Source organism: Erinaceus europaeus, chromosome 4 (genome assembly GCF_950295315.1).
Source record: "Erinaceus europaeus chromosome 4, mEriEur2.1, whole genome shotgun sequence".
In the NCBI taxonomy this organism is placed as follows: domain Eukaryota; kingdom Metazoa; phylum Chordata; class Mammalia; order Eulipotyphla; family Erinaceidae; genus Erinaceus; species Erinaceus europaeus.
In genome coordinates, this window is record NC_080165.1 from 74,929,734 (window position 1) to 74,946,170 (window position 16,437).

Below are 16,437 nucleotides of genomic sequence, written 5' to 3' on the forward strand. Positions count from 1 at the left end.
TAATGGAGTTACAGGCCTAGCTTATTGCACCCTTGCTGGTAACTGTTTATTTTGCCATACCTAAAATATACGTCCTATACCATTGTGCCACCCTAATAGTCTTGCTTGTTTAAACCCACTCCCAGCCATGCCAAAGCCAAGTCCTTTATTTTTTAAATTACTACAGAGAAGTATAGAGGAATAGCATAGCTTTATCACTTGTGAAGCTTCTCCCTGTAGGTGGGGAGCAGGGACTTGAATCTAGGTCGTAATACATTGTAACACATGTGGCTCAATCAGGTGTGCCACCAACAAGCCTCCTAAACCTAGCTTTTATCTGGAAGATAGTGGAACAATGAGGTACCGATAACAAAAAGGTTTAAACCTCAATTATTTTATAGCTCAAACATAAAACTACCAGTGGAAATTTATATCAGGAATGTTCAGCTTATAGAATATGAGTTTCAGCTTATAGAATATGAGTTTCAGCTTATAGGTTTATTTGTCATAGTGTAATTGAGTTCATCTCTCCGTTTTAGATAGCTAATCAAAGAAGTATTTTTTTTTGTTTGTATTACAGAAAGAGGACTTGGGATATCTACTGTTTTCTTTATATATACATACATACAAACATGTATGTTTAGTAGTACATGCTATAGTCTCCCATTACTTACGCTTGTATTTGAGGTTTTGGTGAATTTTCATACCAGGAAATTGATGTGATGTTAGAAGAAGTGCTGCTTGGCTGCTTTGTAATGGCATCAGATTTACTTTTGGAGTATTTTGCACTACAAGGAGAATCTCGCGGTGCAGATGGAAAAGACAGACAACCAGAAGTATAGACAGTAGGCATATTTATATCATCCCGAAGATATTGACTCATTTTTTCTGATTTTATAAGTCTTTTTTCTTCTACTATATCTCCACTTGAATAGTGTGCATTTACTGTTGCATCAAAAGCTGAATAATATATTTCTTCGTAATATCCATTTTGAATCATTTGTTGATCCTGCTCTTCCTCCTCATTCTCTTTAACCTTTTGTTGCTCACTAATTTCTTTTTCAGAAGTATCCTTTTGAGGATTAACTGAATTGCTGTATCTATTTGTACATGTATCAGGAATATTAGTATTTCTCTGACAACCAAAATAATTCTCCACAAGCCCTTCTTTTACCATATCAGGACTGGCTGAAAGAGGATCAGTTGTACCTAGATGATTTTCATTTGTAACTATAGGGGTTTCTGAATTTATTTGTTTGGGACTTAGTGCATCACTATTTTTTCTTTTCACAGTTCTATCTTCACTCACTTCTGTATTAGTAGAAACAGAACCTGAAACACTAGGAGTGTCTAAAGAAAGCATTTTTGAATTTAATGTAAGTGCTGTCCCAGCAGAGTTATTAGATTTATCAGGACTCTGGAATCCTTTACAAATAGTGTCCAAGTTAGGTTTGGAGCTACAGATATTTTTCACATCACTGGAAGTATCTTCATCTGAAAAAACAAATTGTAAAGGGTCTTTAGTGCTTGAATTTAAAGAATGTATTCCTATAGTTTCACTGTCCAACAAATGTCCTGAAAATACAGCATTCTGTTGTTGCAAAATAATACTTGACTTTTTACTATCATCACATTTTGGCAAATTAATTGTTGCTAGACTTAATACAGTTTTGCTATCACTTAAGTGGCATTCAGGTATAACAGGTTTCTTAGAATTTTCATCAGGTGACAGTTCATCATCTGAAGGTAGAGAGTTTATAGATGTCAAAGATGACTGTATTTCACTTAAAGCACTTGTACTTTCAGTACAGTGACTTCCTAATGAAAATTTTACATTATAATCAGGTTTCATCAAAAATTGAGGAAATAATCTTTCACTGTTGTAAGGACCTTGCTCTTGCACAGTTTCCAAAACTAGATCAGGGTTTGGATGTGTTGCAAAAGAACTTGGTTCACTTTCAACACCTGAATCTGAAAATCTAGATGAGGCATATGTAGCATTAATATCCGGTAACTTAATTGCATCTCCACTTAATACAAGATGATATTCTTTAGTAGAGGAAGCAGGCAAATTACATCTTAATTTAGCTAAAGATTCTCCAGTAGAAATACACTTTGATTCCTGCAAAGTTTCCTTTTCAGGAGTTATTTCTAGAGATTTAGATTTACCATTATATTCTATGGACTCAAAGTTGGGTAGTTGTATATTATCCACAAATGTTTCATCTTGTTGGAGTTTTGTCCAAGGTCCTATTTTAAAAGTTATTTTCTCTTCACTAAAAGAATCTTTATCACAGGGCTGTACTTCAATTGTCCCAATTCCTGAGGCTGGAGTTATTTGATGATCATTATAATCGTCTGATAAACTTCTGGATGTCATACTGTGTTCCACTTGAGTAATTTCACTATCTTCCTGGGAGATACCAAGTTTACCTGAAATGGACAAATTTGCACAAAGATTTAGGCTGCCAGAGTTCAAAGTATCAAAAAGATCTGGTAGCACATTTTCAATATCTGAAGACTTTTGTTCAGTTCTCTCTGTATTAGTTGGCAAATAGCTAGCTTCCTTTTGGCTTGTCTGTCTGATGGAGGTCTTTAGGTCAAAATTATATCCACACATTGTGGGATCCAGGCCTTCCTTCTGACTATGTGAAGGACTGCCTTCAGAGCATTTAGAGAGATCGTCTGATGCTGTGCTTTTCAAACATTTGTAGCCTACCAAAACCACAGAATCCTTAGAGTTTTGTTTTATTAATTTTTTTGTGTTTTCAGGTTTCATTGTTTTTATGAGTTTAGTAACCTTAACTTTGGATTTATTTGATTCTTCATTCTTTCCTTTCACAGATTTTGTTAGCTGCTTTTCACCTTCTGTAAACCAAAAATTGGAGGCACCAGCAGGTTTGACTTTCAACTCTGGGCTAGAAAGTCCAGCTATAGAGCTTTCTTCAGTCACATATTTATCCATTCTATTGGACTCTGATCTCTGAAGATTCTGAACTCCCATCCAGGGTGGATCTAAGTCTTTTATCCAAAGGAAAAAAAATTCAGATTTAAAACAAGTTGTGCAAACTCATGAATAAAACTACGTTTTTCTAACTATAACTTTCTAATACCTCAAAAATATATAAATCTAGAAAGAAAAACCAACCCCACATTAGGAAATGGTTTTATGCTTATTAGGAAGAAAACACTGGAAGTGACACAGATAGGTTAATAGTTTATAGATTGATCATACTTACCTTCAGTAACTGAATCTAAATACCTATCTTCAAAGATTATAGGTAATGAATTCAGGTCTCCATCTAATTCACTACATTCAATAGGTAGAGGTGGAAGAGAACTGCAGAAGGAAGTATTTTTGATAGCGGTACACATCTGTAGATGACTCTGAGCACTGAAAAATATTTAAGTCAGACTATAATTTTAAAAATTATACCCAATTCCAATTTATAGATTCTATTCTTTCATTTCCCCTCAATCATATTGATCCCTTTCCCTCAAGATAATACAAAGTAGGATGTACTGACAGTAAATTATTATTTTTTAAAGTTATGGTCTTGTTACAGGACCTTGCCCTCAATGTAGAACAACAGTAGTATAATTTCACCACTCTCCAAAGGGAGGCTGGGTCAACATACTCTGCCACTTGAGGAAGTTCATCCTAAAATGAATGCAGCCTAGAATGTTTGTAGCTGTGACTATGGAATGTGAGGTCAGACCGACAGGGAAGCAGAGGTTACACAGACTCCTGTGCTAAATACAAATAGATGTGGGCCCTGGGTCAGACAGATAGGGTTTATGGTTAATGGTATTTATATACTTACTTTTCCCAAATTTCCCAAATTATTTTTCCCTAATCCAGCTTTCTGGTCCTATTACCAACTCTGATATAATCCTCTCAGACAATACTTTTAACCCACCTGCACATTAGCTGTCCAGCCCAGACAAAAACTAGCAAAGTCCTGGTCCATCAGAATATATCTAAAATAGACTTCCTACTTTCTTCCAACATGAAGACTGCAAATATCATCTGCTATACTCTTACCTTTAGGTTCACGATCATTAAACAATTTGTTCTGCTTTCTATCTTTTTTTTAAAATATTTTCTTTTTTGCCCCTAGGGTTATTGCTGGAACTCCATGCTCTTGGATGCCATTTTTCCCATTACGTTGCCCTTGTTATTATTATTGTTTTCATTGCTGTTGTTGTTGGACAAGACAGAGAAAAATCGAGAAAGGAGGGGAAGACAGAGAGGGAGACAGAGATAGACACCTGCAGACCTGCTTCACCACCTGTGAAGTGACCCCTCTGTAGGTGGGGAACCAGGGGCTCAAATCGGGATTCTTAGGATGGTCCTTGCGTTTCGCGCCATGTGCGCTTAACCTGCTATGCTACTGCCTGGCCCCCTCTGCTTTATATCTTAATGCTTTTCAGCCACCAAGTTGCAGATGCTACCATGATGCCAACTTCCCTGGGTAGATAACATCACCAATGTATCCTGGAACCCAACTTCCCCAGAGCTCTGTCTCACTAGGAAAAGACAGAAACAGGGTGGGGGTATATATGCATTGACCTGCCAATGCCCATGTCCAGCAGAGAAGCAATTACAGAAGCCAGACCTCTCATCTTCTGCACTCCATAAAGATCTTTGGTCCATATTCCCAAAGGGATAAAGAACAGGGACACTTCCAATGGAGAGGATGGGATATAAAACTCTAGTGGTGGGAATTGTATGGAATTGTACCCCTCTTATCCCAGCCTTGTTGATCATTATTAAATCACTAATTAAATAAAACAATTGTAGTCTTTTTGATAATTTATGCAATTCATCCTATTCTATTTCAAACTGAGTTATCTATACTTTATATCGAAACATTTTTTAAAAAAATATTTTATCAGAGCCCTACTAGGGAAAGAGAGATGCAGACTGGGAGTATGGATCGACCAATCAACGCCCATGTTCAGCGGGGAAGCAATTACAGAAGCCAGACCTTCCACCCTCTGCAACCCACAACGACCCTGGATCCATACTCCCAGAGAGATAGAGAATAGGAAGGCTATCAGGGGAGGGGATGGAATATGGGGAGGGGATGGGATATGGAGATTGGGTTATGGGAATTGTGCGGAACTGTAACCCTCTTATTCTATGGTTTTGTTAATGTCTCCTTTCTTAAATTAAAAAAAAAGAAAAAAATTATTATTTATTTATTCCCTTTTGTTGCCCTTGTTGTTTTATTGTTGTAGTTATTGTTATTATTGATGTCTTTGTTGTTGGACAGGACAGAGAGAAATGGAGAGAGGAGGGAAGATAGAGAGCAGGAGAGAAAGATAGACATCTGCAGACCTGCTTCACCGCCTGTGAAACAACTCCCCTGAAGGTGGGGAACTGGGGCCTTGAAAAGGGATCCATATGCCGGTCCTTGCACTTTGTGCCACCTGTGCTTCACCCGCTGCGTTACTGCCCGACTCCCTATATCTAAACTTTTTAACTTGCTAAAATTAGCACAAAATCCAAAAATTAGTTTTTTTTTTTTTTTTTTTTTTTTTTAACTCAGAGCCCTGTTTAGCTTATAGTGGTGCTGAGGATTGAACCTTTAGTGCCTCAGGTATAGTCTTTTTGCATGACCACTATGCTATCTCCCCACCCCCAAAATTCTAATGCCTAGTAATTTAATGACAATTGGGGAAAAAAAAAAGCAGTCTATGTTACTGTTACTGTTAACATTTATTAACAACTAAAGCTATTTAAAGCAAGGTATATAACTTCCTATATAAAAGAGTTCTTTAAAACAAATACTTTCTTACAGAAAATTTCAAATTATAGTAAATATTATCATTTAGCTTCAATAATTAACCTTTTGCCCTCTTGTTTCACCTGCACTTTCATTTTGTAACAACACGCTCTATTATTTATAGTCTTATAAAAGTTTAATTTACTGGCGCTGAAATATACAAAGTTTAGATGTTTGATTTTGACAAATGGGCACATGGTACAAAATATCTTATTTTACTTAGAATGTTCATGTCTTTCCACTCATACTACCAACCCAAGTTAATGTCTTGCCTACTCCAAACTTTGTATGAATGAAAATCACAGTATTTACTCTTTTATGTCTGACGTCTTTTGTTCAACACAATGCCTTCAAAACATTTTTCAAAGCCAAAGTAAACCAATCTTAATATACTCAATAGAAATGAAAGGAATCTAATTTAGACATTTAAACTGCAAATCATTTACACAACTGTAGCAAGCACTAGTCATACACTTGAGAAAAATCTGTATTGCAGAATGATAAATGTCAAGAGGTTCCAACTTGCAAAAATAAAGGTAGCATAAGATGGTTAGACTCAAGTCTGAAGCCAGAGATGTATGGCAAAACCATAATTATAGTACAGCTGAAGTAAGAGTGAAATACATTAGGTTTGAGGTTTTTATAAAATAATAAAATTAAACTCAATTTGAACATAGGATTTCTGAACTTCAAATTCCACTAATTTCTTCTATTGTATATATATGTTCTGTCACTAATAAAATTTGAGGTGATTAACTTATGTAAAAAGAACTAAATTCATTAAAACTTTTGAGTTTATGTTACTCACTGAAGTTCCTGGTATGCAATGGCAGCTCGTCTTGGATGCTCAAAACAAAAGAATGCCTCTGAAAATCTACGTACCTGAAAAATTACAAAAAGAGTGTGAGTTATATGGTACATTTAAATAGCTGTTTATTATTAGAGAATGAGAGAAGAGGGTGGAGAAGAACACCAAAGCAATGACAGAAACTCTGGAACAAGGTGGTCCCAGGGACTGAACATATAACTTCTGGGGCATTAATATACCAAGTTGATTAACATGCCAGTGATTGAATATATAACCTCTGGGGCATTAACATGCCAAGTTGATGCTCTAAAAGGCAGAGCTGTCTTCCTGGTTGATTTTATAGAGAGAGAATAGAGAAACCCAGACTACCTCTCTGGACCAGGTAGAACCAAGGTCAAACTCAGGCCCTAACACATGCAATTCCTGTGCTTGACTACTGAGGTACCTCCTTCACAATATGGCATATTAAAAATGTCTACAGAAGAGTGGGATGTTAAGGAAAGAATACTCATCACTGTAAAAATTAATCAACCAAATGCATGAAATTAAAGAAATAATAGAACATAAGAGAAATTTAGGTTTATAATGTAGATCCATTATTTATCCTTAATAACAGATATTCTGTATTTTATCAAAACATTTTAATTATCTTTACTTATTAGATAGGGACAGCCAGAAATTGAGAGGGAAGGGGGAGATAGAGGGAGAGAGACAGAGAGACATCTGCAGCCCTGATTTACCACTCACGAAGCTTTCCCCCTGTAGGTGGGCGCAGGGGGCTCAAACCCAGATCCTTGTGCACTGTAACATGTGCACTCAACCAGGTTTTTCACCACCTGGCCCCAAGATTCGGTATTTTATATACCATGATATCCTTAGCATAAAATATTGTCTAGCACATGGGAAACACGATAAAATTGGCTAGCACTTCTACTGTAATATGTGTCCGGAATTCAATGGTACACCATCTAATATGACTAACTTACTGACACTGTAAATATGAGCTGTTGGGCAGCCCCCCCCATCCCGCACTGCTGATAGTATGGCTTATTTACATAATCATTGTTTTGCCTGATCAATCTTCTTTCTACCTCGAGAGGAGACCTGGCCTGCCTGCAGGGGTACATTAGTCCCACCACTTAAAACCCTAGCAACGGTTGCTACAGAAGCTTTCTACCTTCCCTTTTTTTTTCTCCACCTCTTTTCCCAGCCATCTCCATCAAGACTTGTCACTTCTGGTTTTACCCTATAAAGCCCACTTCTGTTCCTAGTTTCTCTCTCTTTTCTCTCCTGTGTCCCGACCTGGAGAAGGGCTGGCTTGTAGAGCGGGAGGTGGCCGCCAAGTGGCAGCCACCACGTGGCTTAATCCAACTCTGGGGCACCCTCATGAATAAAGATTTGTATTACTAGCCACGAGCTTGGTTCCTGGATCCTCTCTCCCACTTGTGACGCTAGCCCAGCAATGAGCCTTTCACCCTGAAGTTTTGGACAGCAATTTTCAATTTACATAATATTTATTCTACATATAGGTCCACTGTAAAGAATAAACAAGATAATGTAGTTTATAATCTGGAAAATGAATATAAGCTATTATTTTTATTATAGCATTTACATTTTTCCTTAAAATATCTGTATATGTTAATTGTCTCTCATCCTAAGGTGTAATGTTCTTTTTTTTTCTTTCTCTCTTAACATTTTTTTTATGGGAGAGACAATAGGGTGTCTATGAGAGAGCGAGATGAATTATGAAAGCACCACTTTATCATCCATGAAGTTCAACTTCTTCTACCTTTGTTACTCTCCTGTGGTGCCAGGAATTGAACCCATGGCCCTGTGCATACAAAGCAAGTGCTTTAGTGATGAACCAAGTCAAGTCAGCGTGGTGCTTGAAGATGAACCCAGGGCTCCAGCCTGTGAGATCAACTGCAGCAGTCCTGCTTTCTGACTTATTATGACAGAAAATGTTTATGATCTTTCCTATCACCCCAAACATATATCTTAGGATGGCATAGAAATAAGCATTTGGTAAATATTGGTCAAACTAGATGAATATTTCTTTTATCATATTTACAATTTAAACTTTTAAGTTCTTATACAGGTAAAGTGTTGTCAATTTTAAGAGCAGTGTAAGTTAAGAGTTAAAAATGTTAAAAAGATTTCATTTGCAGGATAAAGGCAGGAAAGAGAAATTATAATACATATATTCTTTTTTAAAAATGGAATATGGTATAAGTTCTTTGTTTTAAATATATAGTGGATTTTTATCAAGATTTGGCCAGTTGATTGGCTAAACTTGTTTACCTAAGCAAGTGAGAAAGGATCATAAAAGTAACAAGTCAATGAGCGAGAAGTATGAGACAATTTACATCTTTACTTTTAAACACTGTCCAACTGTCTCTTCCTCTCTAACATTAAGAGAAAGATGAAGAAAAAACAGATAGTTTATATAGCTATTATTGTTTTCCCTGATGGCTATAAAATATAAATAATGCAGACTGAATAATCTGTATTCTTGTAGCTGCTGCTGGGCTTTCACTTCTCTCTTTTTTAATTCCTCTAATAGTTAAACATTTCTTGACAGCATAGTGTTAATCAAACATTGTATTATGTACTCTCTCTATACATTTTAGTATTTGAAAAACACTCAGTTTTTGATAGGACAGAGAAGGGGGAAGGGAGACAGAAGGAGAAAGAAAGAAGACATCTGTAATACTGCTTCACTGCTAGTGAAGTGTTTCCTCACTGCAGGTGGGGACAAGGGGTTTGAACTCAATCCTTGCACACAGTAATGTGTACACTCAATCAGTTGTGCCATCACCCAGTCCCCTAAGTATCATATTTTTTATTCTTTGATTTAAATTATATGAAATCTATAAAAGTGGGCATTAGTTTAATATTTTTCTTTTGGTAACAGGAAGTTAAGTACAGGATTTTATACAAAAAACATTGAGTAATATCTTGGGATTATATTTACCTAATAAGAGAAGAAACTGAGCACAGAGAGGTCAAACAGCTCGTCATGATAATATAACTAACAAGTGATAAACATGAGATTCAAATGAAAAATTTGAGAAATTCCAAATCACTCGCATCAAACAACTTATTCCCTTCTGAATTAAGAATCCTCATTATCAAAAAGTATTTGCCTTCCTCTTTGTCCTCAAATGAAGTTCTCTTTCTAAACTTTCTCCCACTTTTAAAAAAAATTACCTTTATTGGATAGACAGCCAGAAATCAAGAGGGAAGGGGGTGATAGAGAGGGAGAGAGGTGATAGAGATAGAGAGACACTTGCCCCACTGCTTTACCACTTGCAAAGATTTCCCAAGCAGGCAGGGACCGGGGGCTCAAACCCGAGTCCTAGCGCATTGTAATACGTGTACTCAACCAGGTGTGCCACCACCCAGCCCCCCACACTGTTTTTTTTTTTTTTTTGGTGATGTGACATTGTATAACTTTATTAACTGTATTATGTGAACAGAACTAATGTATGATTTCCACCTGATAGCAACACAAAAATTTTGGACAAAAGACTTAACTAGAGAAATTGCTAACTTACAGCATAAACCAAGGACATAAATAATATAGGGGGTTGGGTGGTGGTGTACCCAGTTAAGTGCACATATTACCATGTGGATGGAACTGGGATTGAGATCCTTACTCCATACCTGCAGGGGGGAAGCTTCACAAGTGGTGAAGCAGGTCTTCAGGTGTCTTTTTCTCTCCTCTGTTTGTCTCCTCTTCCCCTCTCTTCCTCTCTGTCCTATCCAATAAAACAGAAAAGGAAAAAAAAAAGGAAAAAAATGGCCACAGGGAGACAGGAAATGGTGGATTTATAGTGCCAGCACTGAACCCTATCCATAACCCAGTGGCAAGTTAAAAAAATGATAATAATGTATAAATATTACTACTTTGCTACATGTTTGTAAAACAAGCTTTGTGTATGTACCTTAATTTAAAAAATCACTTAAGGGGCTGGGCAGTGATGCACCAGTTTGATTAGACACATGACTATGCATAGGGACCTACGATTCAAGCCTACAGTCTCCATCTGCAGAGGGGAAGCTTCACAAGTGGTGAAGCGGTGCTGTAGGTGTTTCTCTCCTACTCTATCTCTTCCTCCTCTCTCAATTTCTCTTTGTACTATCAAAATAAAAATAAATAAAAATTTAAAATCACTTAATTAGTAATTTAGCTATTTAAAATCTAGCAGAGCTAGGAGACAAGTCTCTGAGCATTCAAAATAGGTATTAATGTCATACAGAGTTAAGTTTTCCTACATGTGCCAATCTTTGTTGTTTAAATTGCTAAATAGAGGGCTAGGCAATGGCACAACCACTAGGAAGCATATGTTACCATGTGCAAGGACCAAGGTTCAAGCCTCCAGTTCCCACCTTCAGAGAAGGAGTTTCATGAGTAGTGCAATAGAGCTGCCTTTCCCTCTCAGCCTATCTCCCACTCTCCTCTTAATCTCTCTGACCTATCAAATAAATTACTGAGTCATATTTGTAATATTAGAAATAATACAGGTACACTTTCGAGATAATAGGTATGGTTCCAGACAACAAGTGAATATTGTAATAAAGCAAGTTAAACTATAGTTTTTTTGTTTGTTTCCCAGTATGTTTTCTCCACACAGTCTATGAAATACACAGTAGCATCATGTCTAAACAATGAACTTATATTAAAAACACTGCTAAAAATACTAACCAATATGTAAACCTTCAGTGAGCTATAATCTTCCTTAAATTTTTGTTTTATTAAGGAGATAATGGTTTATAAGAAAGTAGTTGTCACATGAGTACACTTTTTTATCTTCCTGCATTAGGTATCTATACAACACTTCTATTCTACTAACAGCTAATTCCTTCTCTACCATTGTGTATTGAGTCAGTACCCTTTCAACCCCTTCTCCCAGAGCCCCTTTTTTTAAAATTTCTTTATTGGGGGATTAATGTGTTACACTCGACAGTAAATACAATAGTTTATACATGCATAACATTTCCCAGTTTTCCATGTAACAATACAACCCCCACTAGGTCTTCTGTCACCCTTTTTGGACTGGTACTCTCCCCTCTACCCACCCCATAGTCTTTTACTTTGGTGCACTACACCAACTCCAGTTCAGGCTCTACTTGTGTTTTCTCTCCTGATCTTGTTTTTCAACTTCTGCTTGAAAGTGATATCATCCCATATTCATCCTTCTGTTTCTGACTTATTTCACTTAACATGATTTCTTCAAGCTCCATCGAGCCCTTGGTTTTGACAGGCCACATATAGTCCAAGTTTCACTCTGTGTTTTCCCTCTCTCTCTTTAGAGTGAGTGATCTTGTCTTGATGTTGATGGCTATTGACTGACCTAAGTAATTACTGAAGACCTGACCTAGTAGTTGTGGCTAATTTTAAAATTAGAAAAATGAAATTTGCTGAACTGATGCAATTCTTCCTTTCATGAAGACTTTTCTGTAGGGTTACAACACTGGCAGCATTTTACTCATATTTAAACTTCTTAAATGTTAGTTAATTCTCCTAAATCCTGCAGCTGCTTCATCAACTAAGTGTATGTAAAACTGTAAATTCTTTCTTCTTGTTTCAACAATTACATCAGCATGTTAACCAGAAGTTGAATCCATTTCAAGAAAACAATTTCACTGATCTCCTGGCTATATATCCCCCACTAATGTCATGAAAAAGGAAAAAGGTCAAATAAATTTCTTCCAAACTCCTTCAGACATCATTTTTTCAATCTCCTCTCATCAATCATGAATGTCTTTATGGCACCTAGAATGGTCAATCCTTTCCATAAGTTTTTCAATGTATTTTGTTGGATTCATTAGCAGAATCATTATCTATGGTAGCCATATCATTATGAAATGTAAATACTACCAATAAGACTTGAAAGTCTGAATACTCAATACTCTATGGGTTGCAGAATTGATGTTGTGTGAGAATTATGTGTAGACATTAATTTCCTTGTAAAATTCCAATAGAACTCTAGATTAGATGCATTCGCAATGAGTAGTACTAGTTTGAAAGGATTCATTTTCTAAGTAGTAGGTCTTAATAAAGGGTTTCAAATGTTTAGTAAAATGATGTAAAGAGATGTGTTGTTATCTACACTTTGTTGCTCATATACAGTGCAGAGTAAAATAGCATAATTCTTAAAGTCACTAGGATTTTTAAAATTTTATTTTATTTTTTATTAGCGATTTAACAGTGGTGGGAATGGTATGGAATTATACCATATAATTTTGTAAATTATTATTAAATCACTAGTTACTTGACTGCAATTTTTTAAATTTTAAGTATATTTTACACAAGTATGACTGCCCTGTCTTTTAAAGGTTACTGATTGCTTTCCACATTGGGAACCCAGTGCATGATGGTAGAAAAGGATTGCTTAAGCTGGTGATGGGAATGGTATATAGATACCTGTCATGGGGATATAAAAAATTGTACCCATGTCTTAACAACTGTCCTGTTAAATACTACTTAAGTGTTAAGTTGGCTTATCAGTGTGGCTAAGTGCCTGCACAACATCATTTCTCTCAATAGCTATTTAATTTTTTTTCCTTTTCTCTAGAGAGGCAGAGAGAGATAGAGAGTTGCTGTAGCACCACTCTACCACTTGTGAAGCTCCCTCCACCCCACCCTGAAGGTTCTACCATGTAGTGACCTAAAGCTCAGACACAGGTTCTTTTGCATGGTAAACTGTATGCTCCACTAGGTGTGCCATCTGCCAACTCTGCTTTTAAATCTTTTACTTTAAACTTACATTTATATTTGGAGCTAACATGGTTCTGTTTTACTTTATAATCCATGTAGTAACTACTTTCATTTTGACTGGTGATTTCAGACCACTAACATTTATAAAAATTATTTCTGTTATTATTGTTATTTTAGAGATGTGTCTTTGCACATCTGCTATTGTACTGCTCTGGGTCATATTTTTATTTTTAATATGACATTTTTTTTTCTTTTTCTTTTTGGATAGGACAGAGAAATTGAGAGAGGAGTGGAAGATGGAGATAGGGAGAAGAGAGAAAGATAGACACCTACAGACCTGCTTCTCTGTTTGTGAAGCGACCCCCTGTAGGTGGGGAGCTGGGAGCTTGAACTGGCATTCTTATGTGGTCCTTGTGCTTGGTACTATGTGCGCTTAACCCAGTGTGCTACTGCCCAACCCCCATATGGGTCATATTTTTATTCAGATAGAAACAGAGAGAGAGACAGAGACAGAGAGAGACAGAGACAGACACTGACCAACCATAGCAGAAGAGATTCTTTTGGTGCCGTAGTACCTCCTATGTGGTGCTACAGTTTAAATTTGGCCTGTGAACATGGCAAGGCATATATCCTATATAATGAGTTCTCTCTCTTCCTATAGAAATTAATGATGCATAAATACTTGTTTTGTTATGTGCTTTCAGGGTATTTTTACAGTTTATCAAGTTTTACAAGTCCTATCTTGTATGTTACCATCTACCTAACTTGTAAAATGCTTAAGTTTCATTTTCAACTTATAAGTTTCATGTAAGACTTTTGTTTTGAGGTTACCAGGTGGTATATATGTAGGGCTATCTACAAACTTATCTATGCTTTATATTGTACACAAGTTGATCTCAAGTTCATTCCAACTGTCCTCCTTGTGTTTAAATTATACCTATCACTGTCTTGATTCTTTGAGGGTTTAAGTAGATTCTATTTTGGTACCTGAAATAGGGCTGGAAAAAGTAAATTCTGTAGATAAATTTTCAGTTATTTTTTAGCATTTCAGTTTTCTATAAACTTAATTTTTGTCTTGGTGTTCTTCCTTTACCCACATTTCTCAAAGCTGTGTGTACCATCTAGTCTCTGACCATAAAGTTTAATCTCTTGTTCCACTTCCACTCTCCCAGAGGTGGAAGAAGGAGAACAGAGGGGAGAAAGGAAAATCAGAGGAAGAAGAGACTCTCTCTTCATTTGAGATGGATCTCTAGTCCCTGATTTTTATTAGTGAGACTTGGCTATAAAGCCTGCTCGTGGATGCCAGGTGCTACCTCCTGTCATTTATTTTCCATTTCATTTACATTTAAATGATTCTGTTTACTAACAGGGTTTGTGACTGATATAGGTAATGAACTCAACATTTATATTCTATTAACTGCAGAAGTCAAACAATACAATGCTGACTTTTCAGCATATTAAATAAATATCAGACTTCACACAATGCAAATTTCTAAGATAAATAAAAACACGAATTTACATGCACTAACTTACCCTCAAAGTATGGTGTTCGTGTGCTAATAATGCTCTTAGCTCTTCATGTAGTGTTATGACTTCCAGAAACTGTCCCCATAATGCCATTAAAAGTGAGCAAAGTTGTGCAAGATTCATATTTATAAGTTCTGCCAGTTCATCAGGATTCTCTATTTTCTGAAATGACAAGAAAAAAAAACCTTCACTGTATTTTGAGAATGTGGCATATCTAAACGTGTTATTGAAAATATTAATACAAAGGAACTATCTCTTGAACTCATAAGTATGAGGTTCCCAGTTTAATCTGGGACATCACATGTTTCTGAGTGATGCTCTAGCCAACCCCCCCCCCCATTTATAAATAAGTATTACAAACATTATGCATTTCCTAAGAACAGCTTGGGGAATTTATGGCACAGTAGTAGACAGAGAGGTGAAGGATGAGATGTACTGATATCTACCATGGGAAAATATGGAAATGTATCTTCCTGACAACTGTATAAAAAACATTCCCCCAATAAAGTGATTCTTAAGTTAAAGACAAACAAAAACCTTCCACAAACTTCTGTTTTCCTTACTTCTTCTAATTATATTATTTGATATAATGCTTTTACAGAGTTGTTCACTGGTTCTTGCTCTCTCTCAACAATTAATTTACTGACTACTGTTGCACACATTTCAAATGCTAGAGTCTACACTGTACAGACACAACACTCAGAATGAGCTCATTCTCCTCAGGAAGTAAAAGCAAGTAATACTTAAAATGATCCACTGATTTAGTCATAAACTGCTGATAAAAGTTAAGAATGTTGATTGTTGCAGGAGAGATAACACAATGGTGTTTATGTAAATAAATAATGCCTGATGCTCTGCAGTTAAAGGTTCAAGTCCTACACTATCATAAGAAAGATAATAAGTAACCAAGTTTTCTTAGACAAAACATTTAGGCTATGAAAGAATTCATTCACATAACTTAATGTAATTTTAAAATCCTCCAAGTACCTTAACTTCTTCACATAGTTCACTAAGTCGAATTTCTATATCCATTTCCTCTGAAAGGAACAAAGAATAATTAGGGAAAAGATTTCAGTGTTTGGCATAAATACAATTTTTGAAATGTTTACCAGTGTGTCTCTGTTCTTTTAAGAAGTTAAAACTGTTAAAGAAGTAATGACCATCTAAAATAACTTGTACCACTGCATCACAAGATGAAACACATGGTTAAGATTTTATTGTGTGCTTTTTGTACTGTCAATTCCAACAAAGCTTTATAATTTGAGTTAGGACATACAAGTCATATTTCACAAATGCTATTCATTCCCCACCATCTCAATTTAAATTAATTTTTATAGCCAAAATATTTAAATATATATGGAGTAAAAGATACTTAATAAAATGAGTGATAAAATCCTTTTCAGTAAAGTTACTGTCCAATTTAGTTTAGTAAATTCAGTTTTCTATAGAATAGTCTACAATTCAAAATCTTACTGTTAAAAAAATTAATTCATCTATCTTACTCAAAAGCAAAAATACATCTTTTAACATTCCTAAGTTTATTCATCAGCGCATTTTCTCATAAGGGAAACTGAACATCTATTTCTAGTAAAAAAAAAAAAAAGATA

The 16,437-nt window shown here is 35.8% G+C and overlaps 1 protein-coding gene across 8 annotated transcripts in view; it reads right to left on the bottom strand.

Moving 5' to 3' along the window:
• The window catches only part of FAM135A (family with sequence similarity 135 member A), a 95,846-nt gene that overhangs the window by 29,238 nt on the left and 50,171 nt on the right, over nt 1-16,437 (bottom strand). For 6 of the 8 annotated variants that reach the window (XM_007529033.3, XM_060189984.1, XM_060189982.1 and 3 more), the window contains 5 exons: nt 15,818-15,867; nt 14,837-14,992; nt 6,580-6,653; nt 3,219-3,373; nt 654-3,000 (listed from right to left, as the gene is read on the bottom strand). In XM_007529033.3, coding sequence (XP_007529095.2) covers nt 654-3,000; nt 3,219-3,373; nt 6,580-6,653; nt 14,837-14,992; nt 15,818-15,867 — 2,782 coding nt within the window. The remainder of the gene's footprint in view (nt 1-653; nt 3,001-3,218; nt 3,374-6,579; nt 6,654-14,836; nt 14,993-15,817; nt 15,868-16,437) is intronic. The other 2 variants (XM_060189987.1, XM_060189986.1) reach the window with 1 other exon arrangement.